Below are 18,780 nucleotides of genomic sequence, written 5' to 3' on the forward strand. Positions count from 1 at the left end.
ATTACATTAAAAAAAAAGTCGGTTAAAAAAAAGTTGGGAAACAGATTAGGAAAATTCTTCTAATCCAAGAAGGAAATCATGATGCCAAATTTCTACAACCCTGGGAAACAAGAATCAGGAAAAAAAAAAAAAAACCAAAAAACCCAAAACAAAACCTGGACGTTTAAGGAATCATGTTTTTTTTTTTTTTTTTTTTTTTTTAAACAGGAATGGAAAAGGCCGTTTTCCCCTCTTGAAAGTTGGTGCCCTCTTCATCAACACTCTGCTTGCTTTCAGGCACAGCCAGGATACTTTAAATTCATCGCCTGTTTTCTAGTTGAAGCACCTTGCAAAATGCAATCTTGCCTCTAAATTGCTGCCTGTTTCATGCAGGATCCACAGCCGGGGGACGACACTCGGTCTCCTGGGAGACCAGCCAGGCAGCACAAGCAGATGGAACACGAGACTGTAAACGAGCCCAGCCAGAAACTGCAGAGCCACCCAAATACTTACACTTGTACAGCAGAGAGTCTCCATGCAGCACAAAGGAAGGAAAAAAATATGAATGGGAGAGAGATAAAGCATTACATGAACAGCACTACAAGAAAAGGGGAGGGAGAGACATGGCTCACAAACAAACAGAAAAGCTCCATCAAAAGCCTTCATAGCAAAGGAAAAAGGCAAGAAGGAGGCCAAGGTATAATTGGCGGAAGGCATCCAACCCAGCTCTTTGTAAGCAGAAGCACAATCGTAGCTTGAAAACGGCGGGAACTCCTAGAGATGTCACCTCTTTTGTTAGGTGCGTGCAGAATGCCATCTATAAACCGCAGAGGGTCCTGGCCTCATTTGGGGAATGGAGACGTCACCAGCTCCAAAGGCACGTGGCGGACACAACACTGGATGGACACCGGAAAGCCCCATGCAGGTTTTGGTTCTTGGGCCAAAAGGCGACTCCCAGCAATAAAATGGGGACCGCATATCTCCGAGGCACGTATAGGCATCCCTTCCGGGAGCTTTTACGTCATTCTGGACTTTGGGGCGAAGCAGCTTTGAATCCATTCTCTCTCCCCATCAGTCACCAAATCTTTTCAGGAAAAGAGCTGATGCCAGATTCTAGAACAGTTACCTACCCACAGTGTTACCAATGTTGACGATACCTTATGGCTTACGTTTCACACTAAATCTCTGGTTCAATAATTTTGTTTAAACCTCATAGATCATCAACGGTTATTAGGTCATCTGAATACTCTGAAAATTCCTAATAGTTTTTTAAAACATAACAACAAAAAAAGTTCAGTTGTAGAAGGTCAGGCTTTGTGAAAGCAAAGTATTGGAGGGTTGGGGAGGCGGGGGGGTCCTTTCCAAATTTCTTGAAAACACATCCTGAGGCAGCCTACCTAATCCATTTTCTAGCAAGTTTTCTAGCATTTTCTTTCAAGTTCCTTATTTTTTGTGTGCCAATTTTTCTCAATACACAACAGGATAAAGTAATGGGGGTGGATCAATTTGAGAACGTAGGTAGTCTGGGTCTGTTCAGAAAAAAGCTGACACATCAGTCAAAGGCATTCCCCATCACCATCACCACCATCACCGCCATCACCATCATCATCATCATCGTATATCTGCTTATCAGAAAGGCTGCCATCAGCAACGTGCCAAAAATTCTCAGTCTCCAGACTCATTTCATACTTTATTAGGTAATTTTCTTCAAATAGATCTCATTTGAGGACTCATTAAATTAGATTGAAAACAGCCTTGCAGAATGAAAGGCAAAAAAGTAAAAATACATTTTCAAATATTCTGGAATTGCCTGAAATAACGACTCTGCTTCCCCACAGCGCCCCCCCCCCCCCCCGCCTTTAACACACATCCCTTCGAGAGCTTCCTTAAAGAGATAACTAGGGATACATACAGAAGTGAGTTACAGCCAATGGTTACGTCTCATGAATAATTTTAGACTTCCCTTCTTTTCGTGAAGGGTTAATTCAACAAGACAAGTGCGCTGCCCCAATTATCCACCTGAAGATCATTAGAAGTGAAGGTGAGGAAACTTTCAATTGGTTCAACCCCTAAAACGACAGGCAGGCCAAAAAGACCTTCCTATCACGAAGGAAACGTGCAACAGACAACTCAATTTTTCAGTGGAACAAAGACCATCAGTTCATTCCTCTACTCCCCTTGCACACTTTTTGGAACTTGGCTAACTATATTGACTCAACATCTCCCATTACGACAAGAGAAGGTCCAGCGAGTGAAAATGGGTCATCCTCCCTCGAAAGTATGTCTCACACCCAAGGCTTTGGTATCCAAGAACTGAGCTCAAATCTTGAGTCTGCCGCTTAGGGCGTTGTGGAGGTTGGCCAATGTTTCTGTAACGTCAGACTAGTTTTCCAGTTTGTAAAACAACCTGTTGTATTAAATAAGACAAAGCGAATATATGAAATGCTCAGCACAGAGCCCGACACAGTGCCACGGTGCTTCTATAACTCACAGTGCTTCTATAACTGGTAGCGATTAGAGACATTAGAAATACTATCACTTTTCCATTTTCCTATGCCCACGACAAAGACTGGGGGTGGTGAGGACACACACGCAGGTAACAGACTTCTACCGAGCTGGGAACAATCTAAAAGTCTATCAAGCAGGGACATTGATGACGAAAATGAATATAGTTAAATGAGGGAATAGCAGCTAAAAGGGGAAAAAAGCAAGAAGGTTTAGGTGTAATGAAACAACATGAACAAGTCTCAAAAGATGGTATTGAATGAAAAATGCGAGTTTCAGGAAGATACTTACGGCCTGATGCCATTTATGTAAATCATAAACCATAAAATAAAACCATATGTTGCTTGTGGGTATATGGATGTTTGAACACACAAAATAAATAGGAAGCGTCCAAACTCAGGACAGTGGTGCCTCTGACGAAGGCGGGAGGAGGGAGAGACTGTCGGTAGGGGTCAACTGCGGCTACAACTTTATCGGGGACGTTTTTATATTACTTAAAATTCAACAAAGGTTTACTGAGCACCCACTGTGTACCAGGCACTCTTAAGAAAGGATGGGCACAGCAGTAAATAAGGAATCGGTCTCTGGGCTCCCAGAGTTTATATGCTGGTGTCAAAAAACTACACTGGCAAAAGGAAGGTGCTAATGTGTTAAAAGCTATCTGTTCAGGTTGTTGGGGACATGAGGGTTTGGCATTTTGGGGGGTACTTTTCTGCAATTTCTTAGGAGCTCTTCAAAAAGCTGATTTAGGAACATATCAAAAGTCACTGATCACTTGGTGTTTACGGATTATCTGAACTTATTTGGCAGACGCCCTAACAGAGGCTCGTCTGGGTGGCCAGATACAACCGCCGTGGCCACCTCCTACAGGGACAATGACAAAGGGACCGAGCCGATCATAATACTTTGAAGGCGGGAACTGATCTACTATGACACATGTCTAGAAACTTGAAAGATTCTTAGAACAGCTCGAGTTGTTTTGCACATGCGAGTGTTTTAATAAGTGTTATGACTGCTCTACCAGGTTTCAATTTCTGCGATCTCGACGTTCAGGAGCCCCCAAAAGCCACATCAAAACAAAAACTTGCCACCACGTCTACCTTCTTCATTTTCTTTTACCATGAAACTCACAAACGAGGGATTAAAAAAAAAATTAACATGAGCCTTGATGGGGTTTACTCTATTTATAAAAAAATACACAAATGTTTCTGGCAGTTATTTTAGTATTTCCTCCAAACGGCAGCACAGAGATGGGGACTTGATGCTCAGGAACTGGCCTGAAGAAAACAAACCATTTAGTTAGAAAAATAAGGAAATGAGAGGGTTTACGTCCAAGCACAGCAATTCAGGCCCATCTGTCCAAGGACCGCAGAGGGGACTCTGGCCGCCACCTTGTCAGCCCCCAACGCGTCTACAAGGATTTCAACTACAGAGAGTCACGGGGTCAAGTGTATTTATTTCTTGAAAGAAGTTTAGACCAGGAACAGGAGGGGCTCCGGCAGAAATAAACCCTGTTTACAAGTTAAATCTGGCTCATGTTTCTTTTTGGTGTCCCCTCCCCACCCTGTGTCCCCAGCATCCCCAGGGGAGACAAGGTGAACATCTTCGGATGGAAAGGATAAGCCGAGATTCGTTTTTGTTCGCCTCCAGAGAACCTGACACACAGTGGGCTTTCAGTAACTATTTGGTCAATGAATGACGGAACTGAACCCCTGTGTGAACCCAGCACCCCTCCCCCACAACTTAGATTTTCACAGACTAGGTGCAAAGACAAGAGGGAAGGAAGTAATCTATTATAAAGAAGAGTCTTGCAATTTGATAATCTTTCATGAAAAAATTTCCTGCCTGAATACCTTCTCCTACGTCACCACACATGACGGTCACACCTACCAGCATTTCCATAGTGTCCCGTGTATGCACGATGGCCCGTATGCAGATTTCCCCAGTCACCCCCCCCCCCCACCTGCCTGGGGCGCCCCTGCCCTGCTGGATGCAGTATCTAGGGAAGAACTCACCACGATGTGTGCTTAGGTCTCCTCAGTGTGTCTTTGTACCCTGTCCCCCTCTCCCTGCCGCCGGTCCTGCCTTTCTTATCCATGATTCTCTCTTGAGGAATTCAGGCCAATTGTTTCACAGACTTCCCCACATTCTCCACTTGCCTGAATGCTTCCTGGGAAATTGATCACGGTCGGCCACTTCCAGCCTGAATGCCACATGGGTGATGTGGGGAACTAACGGCTCAACCACTGCTGGTGGCACCCAGGTCAGCGTGTTCTGCTCTTCGTCGCCTAAATTTGGCCACTTCGTGAGGAGAGGACCTCCCAACCTCTCCATTAAAAGGGTACCTTTGTCCTGGGTGGTTAATAAGTCTATGAGGTGATATTTTGTTTCATGTGGATGACCCCATTTTCAAACCACCATCAACAATCCTTACCCGACCGAATGAACACAGCGAGGACTCCAAAACTGTACTTTCCTACTTGCATCATCATTCCTACGTTTGTGAGGTGCCGTTTCCCTGCAAAGACCAACTATTCCTTTAGAAGGTCCTTTGTATCCTCCCCTTCCATTTTCTTAGTACTACTGCAGACTTGTGGATGTTTGAAAATTAACTCCATGTGTCATAAGCTATGACTCTCAGTATTCTTTTTGGTGCTCGGGGTGTTCCAAGGGGGGCCGTTTCAATCTGGATTTTGTAGCCTTGGAAATGATCCCATTGGATTTGGGGCCGGTCCTTGCTTTGTGATACAAGATACCCTAGGCTCACCTCGTGCTTTTTGGTGTATTTTTAAAGCGGATATGGGTAATCCCCGTTTAATGAACAAGGTTACAAAAATTAAATATTTTCTACCAGATTTTCAGCTGAGTCAATGGCCAAGGGGAGACAGACTTTAGTCATTCTTAGATGACTTATGCCCCCAAATATCTAAATAAATAGTAGTCTCGCATTTGTGGTTTAAAAAGTAATTTTTATGCATTTCCATTTTTAAGAGGTTGAGATGGTGTAGATCTCAATGAGAAAAAAAGAGATGCTTAAACCTTTCTATACTGATGGTTGGACAGTAACAGTGTTTAAACTCTAGGGAGAGTAGGGGTATATAAGCCATAGTCCTGAGAGATCTGTAATGAATCTGTGTGCCAAGGGGGAAACAATACGCAGGGATTTAGTGAGGCGCTATTTCCCAGTGAACACAACATTAAATCCAGCCATCGACACCACACTTATTAACTTTGATATCCAGAGTCTCATTTCATATTAAAGTTAAAATGGCATCACGGTGTTAAAACAAAACCATTCAGGGAGCAGCACTGGTGAGAGGCTATTGTGAAAATCACAGTCCAGGACTCTTTATACGTTTACATGGTTTGTTTCCTTGTTTTCAAGACCTGCACGGTTGTTCTTTTTGTTTTGTTTTATTTTTGTGGTTTTTTTTTTTTTTGATGGTGAGAAAATTAAAAATCCTTATCTTCCTAACTTGGTCATGATTTCTCCAGGAAACGGTTAATGGCTCACTTTTCATTCATTCTAACTCATCCTGCAACTGATGCCAAGGTGAAGTGTCATACTTGAATGTTTTCTTTAAAAAACAGCTAATAATTTAATACCTTTTTGTTAAGAGCCATCCAAAGAATGCAAGCACTTGGTACTAATTTCAAGCAAGTACCTGACCCTAAGAGCTGGTGTCAGTGTGGCTGGGCAAAGAAGCATGATGCTTATTCACACAAGCACCCACTACGTGCCCCCTGTAGCATTATTATAAAAAAGAAAAGTACTTTATTGCACTATGAAGCGCAATGTTATTCTAATCGTCATGAAAAGTTGAGTAACATGTTAACTTTTTTAATTGTAAAAGAATGAATAAATAATGAGGGAAAACCCCACCAAGTATTACACTTGAGAGAGCTATTTAAGTCTGGATCTTTGGAAAATCCATGTAAAAATGGAAGGTAAGAAGGACGTGGTCAGGGGATTTGAATACTCGCCTTTGGAATGGACATTATGGTTCAGTGACATCAAAATGAATAATTAAAATTGGCCTTGGGGCACCTGGGTGGCTCGGTCGGTTAAGCATCCGACTTCAGCTCAGGCCATGATCTCGCGGTCCCTGGGTTCGAGCCCCACGTCGGGCTCTGTGCTGACCGCTCAGAGCCTGGAGCCTGTTTCGGATTCTGTGTCTCCCTCTCTCTCTCTGACCCTCCCCGTTCATGCTCTGTCTCTCTCTGTCTCAAAAATAAATAAACGTTGAAAAAAAATTTTTTTTAATTGGCCAAAAAAGCTGAATGTAACATATCTACTCTGTCCACAGAATATTAACTCTACGAAGATGACAAAAATCAACAGTTAATACCACCGCCATCCCCACCACCAAAAACCACATTAAATTCTGTAACAATTTACTGGTTAAAAAAACTTGAGTCAAGTCAGCTTCAGGGGTGCTAATTCAAAGGAATCGGTGATGGTTGGGGGGCCTGGTGCCTTAGGACTCTAGCTGGAGGCCTGCAGTGACCCATCAGCAATCAGGAGATCTGGTTCTTACTGGATCTCGTGGATCTCCAAGCTCTTCTAAGACTGAGTCTTAAAACTCCTTGCCCTAACTCTTCAAACCTCAAGCAGAACTTCAAGTAAAGATGGCTTACCAGCAAACTCTGTAAAAACCTGACCTAGCTCAGAAACCAAGGTCTCTGTCATGTTCAACTCTGTTTGATTAACCTCCCTTCTGAATGGATTCTGCAGTGAGATTCTCGAAAGAGAATAGATTCTCAAGACCTCTCTCTCTCTCTCTAAATTACAGATCGATTCGTTTGGTAGTTACTGGCTTGCAACTTTTGATCACCATTATTAACACACTCTGCTTCCTCTCTGAGGAAATCTGTCAGAAGGCAATCCTGTTTGCCACTTGGGATTTTTTATTGGCTTTGCCTGCATTTTAAAAGGGAATGGAGTATTTGCAACGCAAACTATGGTGAACGGTTAGATAAACTGTCTACCAAACACACACCTTATATGCCACTCGTGCTGTATTATAAACAAAGATGACTGGCTTTCGAAAGCACACGGGTGCTTTCTCCAACATTTAAGGGTTCAGTATCAAATAACCGCATACAGGTGGCCAATTTATTCAGTTTACCTGGGGAGCAGAGGCCACCTAGTGTACGACTAGAAGCATCTCTGAGGTTTTGCTATGGCCATGAGAGAGGATGCTCTCAAGCCTTTTCTCGGAAAGACCTTTGGCCAGGCTGCATTGATCTGTAATTTAGAGAGAGAGAGAGGTCTTGAGAATCCGTTCTCTTTTGAGGGTCTCACTGCAGAATCCATTCAGGAGGGAGGTTAATCAAACAGAGTTGAACACGACAAAGACCTGGGTTTCTGAGCCAGACCAGGTTTTTACAGAGTTTGGCATTTGGGGATTTCAATGGAGTACTTGCTCAAGGGCTGAAATAGGTCTGAAGCTGCTTCCAGAGGAAAACTCTGGCTTGGCGGTAGGTGTCGACCCTATCACTCAGCTCTGGTTGGGCGACCCTCTGTCTGAGCAAGAGAAATGGTCACAAAGCTCAATTCTGATCATCCGAGGCGAAGGCTCCTCCCTTTACCCAGCAAGCAGAACAGCTCGGCAGGCAAGCCTCGCTGGGGACTGATCCTCAACTTTGCTAGAACTTTCTTATGTGTTTTTTTGTACCCCCCTTCACTCTGTTCACTCACTTTACCTTTGGATTTCTATTTTAGTAACTACTAAACGTGGCACCTAAAGTAGTTTCTGAAGGAAGGCAGAACATTGATAAATCCAAGAAGCAAATATACGTCTCAGGGCACACATTCTAAAGTAAAATATATAGAAGAAATGCAATGCTATCTGGAGCACGGAAGTAATTTTTTTGCATCTGGTTTTCAAGCCTGATTTTCAGCAGAAATGTCAATAGGATCGTCGTCAAAAAATTACCAACGGCCAAAGCTAAAAACCATTTACTTTAAATTTTGATCTTGCTAAGGAATAGACTTGCAAGAGACGTTTGACTCCAGCCCTGGCAGATGCGAAATCCTTAAATACCAAATTCCAGCAGCAACGGTCTCCCCTGGGGCACATTTGGGGAAACTAAGAATTTGGAAAGGCCGACTTTACTCTGAATTTCCACACGAGAGCTGAAGAGTGAAGACGCACTCTAGTATCCCTCCTCTATCCCTCCCGTATCCCAGAGTCACATCTGAACACCGAGGCCTTCAAGTGCAGCCTCGGTTCACTTCGGTGGTCCAAAGCACCAGGCAGAGCTCTGCACTGGTGTCCTTTCCTCAGTCCACCGACAGGAAGAACGAAATCCTGTGGGGACAGAAATGCCAGTCATGGAGACACTGCCCACCAAGCTGTTGGTGTGAAACCCTTGTGCATGGGCTCTTCCTCACCCCAACCTCTCTAGCCTCACCTGCCAGTGACCCGGGCCAGCCCGAAGACCAGGGATCCAGCAGAGACGGCACGGACTTGGGAATCAATGCTGAGAAGATAAGGTTGGATAATGCGGTGGAGGGGCTGGAGGGCTTCCTAGGCTAAGAGGGTCAAGGAAAATGTCTAAGAAACAGGCGGTTGGGTTGAGACCTGGACGGTGGGAAGACAGTAGCCGTGGGAAGATCTGGTGAGGGGTGTTCCAATCGAACAACAGCTGAGACGGGAAGCCAGGCGAGTTCTAGAGAAAAGCAGTAAGGGCCACAGTGGCTGGAGGGAAGTGAACAAAGGGGGAGAGAGCAGAACCAGGTGGAGAGAGAGAGAGGCAGGGGTCTTGCAGACCACGAGGAAACTACATCTATTCTGGGTGCAATGGGAAACCATCAGAGGGTGTCACCTAAGACACCAGAAAGGTCCTGGGAGGAGGGGCAGGGGCTGGCGGGTAAGGTTGGCGTCTCGCATCAGGACGAGGCACGCATGGGGGTGGGGGTGGGGGGCGCAAAGGCTCTGTTTTGGACTCGCTGAGACATCAGATGGCAAGTAAGAGGTTGAACACACAAGCCTATAGTTAGAGGTAGAATGAGATACATGTCATGAACGTAGGAAGAAAAGGGGTCAGAGCCGGGGATCCTGTAAGCATGTCTACACCTCAGCTGCGCACACGGGCCACCAGCTCACCTGGCTGCCGAGCCCAGTCACATCCACAGTCCCAACTGGACAGCTCAGTCGGGGCCTTGCTGGCACCTCAACTCAGCACATCCACTTCTGTCAAGACCTGCCGTTCTCGCGTATTCCCCAGCTTCAGAGACTCCCTGCTACCTTAAAAATAAACAATAAATTGGGGCGCCCAGGTGGCTCAGTCGGTTGAGCGTCCGACTTCAGCTCAGGTCACGATCCCCCAGTCCGTGAGATCGAGTCCCGCGTCGGGCTCTCTGCTGTCAGCGCGGAGCCCGCTTTGGATCCTCTGTTCCTCTATCCCTCCCCTGTCTCCACTTGTGCTCTCTCTCTCAAAAGTAAAGTATATTTAAAAAAATTTTTTAGAGAAAGAAAAATATATATGTAAACAAGCCAACCCTTCGCAGGACCCACAAGATTCTGTGATGAGGGCTCCAGCCTCCTCAGCCCCTACCCCTTGTCCCCACTATACCCAAACACTACATAGGTCCTCAGTCTACGACGTTCCGATCCTGCTCTGAACCTCTGTGTGCTGCTTTCTCTGCTAAATTTACTCACTTTCCTCCCAGTCAGCTTTTCTCTCAGATGCCATCTCTCGCTGTAGCAACAGTCCTGAGGGCCTACTATGTGCCAGGCGTGACGCTCAGAACCTTCCTCCGGGACGCCTTCCTTGGCCACACCCCTCCCCCAGGCTGGGCTGGGCCCCCCTTCTCTGCACCTTCCACAGCAAGTTGCACGCTCCGTCAGAGCCCCCTCCCACCATACCTAATATTTCACTGCATTAATGCACAGCCACCTCAAGCCAAAAACGAGCTGAGACCCACTTAGAACGGCAAGATGCAGGGGGAAAAAACAGAGTGAATCAGGACTAAGAGGAAAATAATAAAGCTCGATTGAAGGCTGAAAACAACCAACTATATTTCTTCAGACCCTGAACCCTTTTTTTTAGGTCAAGTGTACATGGAGCTCTGAGGCCCTCAACCAGAGTTAGGCATAAGCCACGGAGCACCTGATGGTGTTCCTGAGACCCACAGCACACCCCGGTGGTGTTCCAGAGACCCACAGCAAATCAGCGGCTCAGGATTTTCACGATCCTTGATAAAGACCTGCATTTTCTTCTGCATGTACTTGTCACGAAGGCATCTGGGGATGAGGTGAACAGGGACCTCGACGTGTACGGGGGACACGTCCAACACATATGTGGTAACAAGGTTTACCAGGCTAGTTATGAAGGTGGCCCTTGTGACATAGTACAGAAGCACGCGTCAGGAAGAGCCATTGTACAGAGGCCCACAACAGAGGAAGGAAGGGGGCGAGCCTGTTTGGTGGAGACCCTCCAGGGCACCGTATCTTCTCCCACCCGTGCATCTCTGACCCTCGGCGTGCAGGGAGGAAAGACTAGGTCAGGGCGTTTGCGCCAGGGGCACGTTGAAACAGCGAACAGCGAGGCTTCTGTAGATGAATGTTGCTCCAACTTCTTTGTGAGCCATCTTTTCTTTTCTTGTTAAGTTTTATTTATGTATTTTTAGTAATCTCTGCACCCTACATGAGGCATGAACTCACGACCCCGCGATCAAGAGTCACGTGATCTTTGGACTGAGCCAGCCAGGCGCCCCAGACTGTGACCCACTTTATATATTGAAATGTATTTTATGTCACGAGCTAACGTATGGGTCCACGTGTGTGTAACTGAAACACACATTTGGTGCGATCTGACACTTTGCCTTCATTCTTTATACTTCATTTCTGAGGAGCTTTCTTTTTTTTAACTCCTGGTCAAATCATTACATTGATTTCATGAGTCAGTCGGTCGCAAGATGCACTCAGGACTGATTCAAGTCTTTCCAGATGGCCTCGTTTCTGTGGCAGGCTCCCGTCCTTCCGCACCCAAGCAAACGCGTGTGGCGTTTACAGCGGGGGTGGCTCTGAGATGGCCGGAACCAGCTTGGCCACTTTGGCCTTTCAGGATAGCAAACGTGTGGGAGACAGATTGGTTCCTTCACCTTCCGAGCCGAGAATACCATACACAATGGGGGAACGATAACCATTTGTTGAATGACTGGGTGGCCCTCTAGTCTACATTTTTAGTTCAGGCAGTCATCACTACCTAAGACTTCATCGATGAGAAATACTTCTATCTCCTCCCTGGGCACTTCTGGCACCAACCACCTTGTTCTAGCATTTTCCTGCCCTCCATTCCTGGGTTGGCAAGCCCCCTTTAAGGACTGCTCACCTTCTTGTTCTTTACACACACACACACACACACACACACACACACACACACAGTATCTGAAGACACTGTTTTCTACGAATCGAATGTTGTTTCCTTCATCCTGCAGGGATTTGGTCTTTGTTTTCCACTGGCAAGCAGTGATCATTTGGAGCTTTCCGACAGGAGAGACGTTGTTGAAACAAACGTCCACATTCACTGTGTACTCTGCAAACATGAGGTTTCTAAGGGCTTCAAAGTGGGACCGATTCTAGAGCAATTATTTTATCTAATACCGGTTCTACTGTACTATCCCCAGGAGCTCCTAAATCTGTGATTGCTTGTAAGGGACTTAACTAGTTAGGACTTTACTTAAAAAAATGTCCTGTTTAAGGGGAAGTATAAATTCACATCTCTATCATCCACAAACACACACAAACACGTGAACAATGCAAGGTTTTTGTTTGTCTCATCAATCCGCAGGCTATCAGAGTCATTTGCTTAATTTCACTCATGAGGGAAACCAAAATTATCTTTTCTAATCATCACCGCATGTCAGAGTTAAGCTCATAAGAATCATCATATCCACTCTGCAAGTCAGATGCCCAGCAAGTGGATGCTGATTTTGGAACGCCCTGACTCGTCACAACTAGTTAACGTTCTAAGCCGTTTTATGGGGGGGATTAAGTCCTCCCCATTTTTTCCCCCAGGAGTTTGGTTCATCCTGGGAGCTGTGGGGCTTTTCTGTTAGCTACACGGAGAAGTAGGGGGTCCTCGTCGTCCCAGGAATGGCCGTAGACAGGAGGGGTGTCACAGGGATTTCCCACGGGGTCTCCTTTGTCTCTTGGGGGTTCCTGAGGGTGGTTGGTGTTGTGTGTTGGGCTTTCTTAAAAAGGTGTATGGGGCAGATCTCTAGGAAGCTTCCCGGAATATGGCCTCTGCAAACAGTATTCCTACCAGTTAAAAATGAAAAGATTAAGAAATCCCCGTGGATCCCCAGGGAGCAGTGACCTCTCTGGGGACTTGCGGGGCGCCTCTGGCATTTCCACAAAGGCCCACCACAAAAATTACTAGACACTCTGAGGAACCTTCAACACCCATTCTGGCTGAGCTATGCAGACTGTACTTAGTTTTGCAAGCCACGATTTGGAAATCAAGAGGTTTTCGTAGGTTGCATTCTAGTGATTAAAAGGTTAAATCTCCATTTTCCAAAGCGATACCATTAAGAAAATGACATTACAGAATACATAAAATTATAAGAGGAAACTGACAACTAGCACTTGAACAACTTCCTGCACATACTTAACATGAGCGCAACTAATTTAAATGAGATAGGGACTCGGTAACCTGCCCTTGGCAGTAAGAGATGACTTCCAACTAATAACTGCTGGTACTTGACGGTGAGGTGATCTGCTTTTAAAAAGTAGTATTTTGGGGCGCCTGGGTGGCGTAGTCGGTTAAGCGTCCGACTTCAGCCAGGTCACGATCTCGCGGTCCGGGAGTTCGAGCCCCACGTCAGGCTCTGGGCTGACGGCTCAGAGCCTGGAGCCTGTTTCCGATTCTGTGTCTCCCTCTCTCTCTGCCCCTCCCCCGTTCATGCTCTGTTTCTCTCTGTCCCAAAAATAAATAAACGTTGAAAAAAAAATTTTTTTTAAATAAATAAAAAAATAAAAAAATAAAAAGTAGTATTTTGACCAAGACAAATGGATCTTCGCTACATTTTAATCCGTATTTAAAAGCTTAAAAATCGTATGTTAGAATTCAAGGCTGAATTTGTTAAGGGAAGATAATGTATTTTGTCATTGAAAAAAAGGATTCACAAGATGTACTCCATAATAATCCAAGCCTTTTAAAACTCTTTTCCTAGGAAATAGCAGTCAGGAGATGAACTGCTCCCCTGCATGAGTATCTTTTGATTTAAAACTGGTATGACGCTCATTAGAATAATTGAAAGAATTATATACAATTAGTGAGCGAGTTACGCCAAGGAGCAGACACTGGCTCTCTACCCACTTGGCACACTATCGTGAACCCTGAGCTTCCGCGGTTTTTATAAAGGTAGCAGACTATAGACAGGGACAGATCTTGAGAAATAACTGATCAATAGAATGCGAACCACATCCTTCAATATCCCAAAGGCCGAAGACAAAGTGAAATTGAAAGAGACAGCTGGGAATAGGGATTTCCTAGGAGCACCTGATTGCAGGGAAAAAACAGATGGTCTACGAACAATAAAGAGGCTAAATACACATTTCAGCATGACATGGAAGCTGTGTGCATAGGGATGGAAGCTGTGTGCATCTAGGAAAGCTAATTAATCACTGTCACCAACAAAATAAAGCATGGAAAGGCAAGGGATATTCCAAGTAAGTCCAAAGCGGGCAGAGTCATTTCCAACAATTGAGTGTATCAGCTTTTTCTTTTAACGTTTATTTATTTTTGAGAGGCACAGAGAGACAGAGAGCAAGCTGGGGAGGGGCAGAGAGAGAGGGAGACACAGAGTCGGAAGCAGGCTCCAGGCTCCGAGCTGTCGGCACAGAGCCCGACGCGGGGCTCGAACTCACGAACCGAGAGATCATGGCCTGAGCTGAAGTCGGACGCTTAACCGACTGAGCCACCCAGGTGCCTCTTGACAAAGCTGTTTTCATTAATGGTTAAAAACTGTACAGGGTGCCTGGGTGGCTCAGTCGCTTAAGCGTCTGGCTTGGGCTCAGGCCATGATCTCTCGATTCGTGAGTTCGAGCCCCGCGTCGGGCTCTGTGCCGACAGCTCGGAGCCTGGAGCCTGCTTTCGACTCTGTGTCTCCCTCTCTCTCTGCCCCTCCCCTGCTTGCTGTCTCTCAAAAATAAATAAACATTAAAAAAAATTTAAAAGAGGGGCACCTGGGTGGCTCAGTCGGTGAAGCGTCCGACTTCGGCTCAGGTCATGATCTCACAGCTCGTGACTTCGAGCCCCGCTCTGGGCTCTGTGCTGACAGCTTGGAGCCTGGAGCCTGCTTCGGATTCTGTGTCTCCTTCTCTCTCTCTCTGCCCCTCCCATTCTCTCTCTCTCTCTCTCTCTCTCTCTCTCTCTCTCTCAAAAATAAACATTAAAAAAATTTAAAAGAAAAACTGTAGGCTTACATTATGGTCATACAGCACACGTCTTTCATTTGTGTTTGTTTCTGTTCACATACTAATTTAATCTGGAATTAGTAAGCAGATATTTTACATCAAGCAATCTCACTTAGGATTTGATTTTGGATATAAGACATACACCGTATATGACATCCATATACTGATTCTAGTACACTGGTTAAACACACAGACTATGATACCCAAATCTGCCTTTGGGTGGCCTCAGGTAACTTGGACAAGGTACTTAACTCTTCCATGCCTCAGTTTCCCCACTTGTTAAACACAAGATATTCATGATATTTATCATTCACAGCTTGCTGTGAGGACCAAACTAGTTACTATTCACAGAGAGCTTAGAATAATAGCACCTAGCACATTTTAAGTACTACATACACCTGAGTGTTAAATAAATGAAGACGATGACTTTTTAAACCATCTGATTTTGTCTGAAGTAAAGAAACATCAGATCCCTGGGGCTATGAGAGTGGACACCGGCTGGAAAAAGTCAGCAGGTTATTCTAGTAATTCTTGTCCCACCCGGGCCCTCCCCATCCCCCATGACACCCATGACTTGAACGAGATCACTTATTACTTTCTTTCTAGCTAAAAGAAAAAAAAGATGATTATTTGACTGAACACGGTTTTCTAACTCTGCCCTTTTATTTAAAGAAAACTGCCTTTTCCTTCAACAACTGCTAAGTTAAGGCTGATTAGCAGGTCTCAGGCATTCCCCCAGCAGCCAAGGGGCCTCTCAATCCATTCACTCACCCTTATTTCAACCCTCACTTAGTCAAAGAGTAAGATTAAGAAATCAATCATTTACATTATCGTTTCCATCTCCAAAAAGGCAATCCCTCAACTAATATAAATTTCTACCTCTAATTTATGGTGCTAAACCTTCCCTAGTGGGATTATGACTATAGATTCTTTAAAGAGACGTAAGCACCGAAATGGAACTGACTCCTGGACCAGGGAGAAATGGAAGAAAACAGGATGATGAGATATCTGGAGATGGGGGTTGACAAAAAGAGATGCCCAGATTTTCGACTAAGTTTGTTAAAGAAATGTTCAAAAATAGATTTAGCAGATGTCACGAGCATCACAGGCCAAAATATGCCAGGATCCTGAATCTGGAAGCAGAATCTCTAAGTAGAAGGTGGGTGAGTCGTCCAAGTCACTTTGGAATGTCCTAGGGAAAGTGTCCCCGGGTGCTGGGCTATCAACAGACATTTTAGGCGATAGTAAAGTGCCACTCGACAGCACAGCCCTCCAGCTCTGCGTGTGGCACAGATTCCACCCGCCAGGGGCTGACGATCCCACGTGGGAAAGGCTGTAGGCAGACATGGATGCACTCGTGCTTCTGGGAACTTTCCACACCACAGTTAACCCCATGTCCTATCTTCCTGGATCGTGTAAGCCAGAAATGCTGCCAAGGCACAGGCACAGGCTCATTTACAAAACCAAAACCTGGGTGCCTGGGAAGCTCAGTTGGTTGAGCATCCGACTTCAGCTCAGGTCATGATCTCATGGTTTGTGAGTTCGAGCCCCACCTCGGGCTCTGTGCTGACGGCTCGGAGCCTGGAGCCCGCTTCGGATTCTGGGTCTCCCCCTCTCTCTGCCCCTCCCCTGCTCGCATGCTGTCTCTCTCAAAAAATAAACATTAAAAAAAAAAAAAGAACACCAAAACCAAGTAAAGTTCTCTCCCTTGGAAAGACATACTTGAAACCTTTTAAAACGGCACCACATGAGGACCACAACGTGAATATTTGGAAATGGACGTCAGTGAGAAAATGATTTGCCGCTCTGATTACGACAGGTGGCATGGCAGGTAATTTTCAAAGGTGAAACGAATCCCCTTTGGCTTGTAAATGAGCCCTGAATTTGTGCCACTGGCTCAGGGTAAAGAGCCCAAAAGCTCAGAAAATTGATTTTCTTTGGGAGAGGGATCCCGGCGGTAGAGGAGCAGCGTGTACTGCCATCCGTGGCTTCGAATCGAGGGTGAGGCTGTGCGTTCGAGACACTTGTTACAGCACAAATGTGATGCGCACCTTCTACACACACACGTTCTCTCTCATTAAACTACCAGCGAACTCAGCCCGGGTTTCCTGCTACTTGACAAGTCATTAGCTCAGTTAAAACAATGATTAAACGCATTAGTCGGAGCAGGGAAAAAATGCCATCTTCACGACTTAACAAAATTCTGCCCACGTATTTGCCTTTTTATAGAAAGCTCCATCCTGCATTTCTGTCACACGCTCAACACCGAACACCCGGCTCCGTCCCACGATTCAACAGGGGCTCATGTCAGCAACGGCCCTCAATGCTTGCTGGCGGTCGGAACCAGGAGGAGACCACCCTTCCAACTGGGGTCATCCTCGGACGAGGTTCTGCGAGACCTCCACCTACTCCTGCTTCCTGTGTGTCACGTCAACAGGAACGGTTTTTGTAAAACAGAAGCCACTCCGTGCCGGGTATGCCTGCGGTGTGGTTTGCCCTTTCGTCCCGATGGTGGTCTTGCATGTCTGTTTTAAAATATAATCGGCATCTGCATCTTTAAAAAAGGGTACGTGGGGCTCCTGGGTGGCTCAGTCGGTTGAGCATCCGACTTCGGCTCAGGTCACGATCTCTCGGCTTGTGGGTTTGAGCCCCGCATCAGGCTCTGTGCTGATGGCTCAGAGCCTGAAGCCTGCTTTAGATTCTCTCTCTCCCTCTCTCTCTCTTTCTGCCACTCCCCTGCTCATGCTGTCTCTGCCTCTCTCAAAAATAAATAAACTTTGGGGCGCCTGCGTGGCTCAGTCGGTTGAGCGTCCGACTTTGGCTTGGGTCACGATCTCTCGGCTTGCGGGTTTGAGCCCCGCATCAGGCTCTGTGCTGATGGCTCAGAATCTGGAGCCTGCTTTGGATTCTGTGTCTCCCTCTCTCTCTTCCCCTCCCCTGCTCATGCTCTGTCTCTGTCTCCCTCAAAAATAAATAAATACTGGGGCACCTAAGTGGCTCAGTCGGTTAAGCGTCCGACTTTGGCTCAGGTCATGATCTTGCGGTCTGTGGGTTCAGGCCTCGCGTCGGGCTCTGTGCTGACAGCTCAGAGCCTGGAGCCTGTTTCAGATTCTGTGTCTCCCTCTTTCTCTGACCCTCCCCTGTTCATGCTCTCTCTCCCTGTGTGTCTCAAAAATAAATAAACGTTAAAAAAAATTTTTTTTAAATAAACATTAAAAAAAAAACCCAAAAAATTTAAAAAGGTACAAACTTCTAGTCATCAGATAAACAAGCCTAGGAATGGAATATACCTAATACACTATAATACCATAATATACTGTAAGTACTGTTAATACCCACTGCACATTGAAAATTGCTAAGAGTACATGGTAACAGTTATCACAGGGAACAAAAAATGTATAACCACAGGGGCTCCTGGGGGGCTGAGACAGGTAAGCGACTGACTCTTGATTTCAGCTCAGGTCACGATCTCATAGTCATGGCATTGGGCCCTGCATCAAGCCCCACATCAAGCCCTGTGTCAGGCTCTGTGCTATCAGCTTGGAACCTTCTTGGGATTCTCTCTCTCTCTCTCTCTCTCTCTCTCTCTCTGCCCCTCCCCGGCACTCACTCGCACAGTCTCTCTCAAAAATAAATAAGCTAAAAAAATTCATAAATATTGTGATGGAAGTTAACTGAACTTCTTGTGGCCACAATTTTACAACATATACATGTGTTCAATCATCATGTTGTACACCCTCAAAAGTAAAACAATGTCGGGGCGCCTCGCAGTCTCAGTACAGCACGCGACCCTTGATCTCAGGGGTTGTGAGTTCGAGCCTCACATCGGGTGCAGAGTTACTTTAAAACTAAGTAAGTGAATAAC

At 45.7% G+C, this 18,780-nt stretch overlaps 1 protein-coding gene across 15 annotated transcripts in view; it reads right to left on the minus strand.

The window, feature by feature from the left end:
* Positions 1 to 18,780, minus strand: part of CARMIL1 (capping protein regulator and myosin 1 linker 1) — a 311,455-nt gene that overhangs the window by 42,743 nt on the left and 249,932 nt on the right. For 9 of the 15 annotated variants that reach the window (XM_043590668.1, XM_043590664.1, XM_043590674.1 and 6 more), the window contains one exon: positions 493 to 510. The exons of the other annotated variants lie outside the window; for them this stretch is intronic. In XM_043590668.1, the coding sequence (XP_043446603.1) occupies positions 493 to 510 (18 nt within the window). The remainder of the gene's footprint in view (positions 1 to 492; positions 511 to 18,780) is intronic. 15 annotated transcript variants of the gene reach the window in all.

The sequence above is a fragment of the Prionailurus bengalensis genome, chromosome B2, assembly GCF_016509475.1.
Source record: "Prionailurus bengalensis isolate Pbe53 chromosome B2, Fcat_Pben_1.1_paternal_pri, whole genome shotgun sequence".
Taxonomy (NCBI): Eukaryota; Metazoa; Chordata; class Mammalia; order Carnivora; family Felidae; genus Prionailurus; species Prionailurus bengalensis.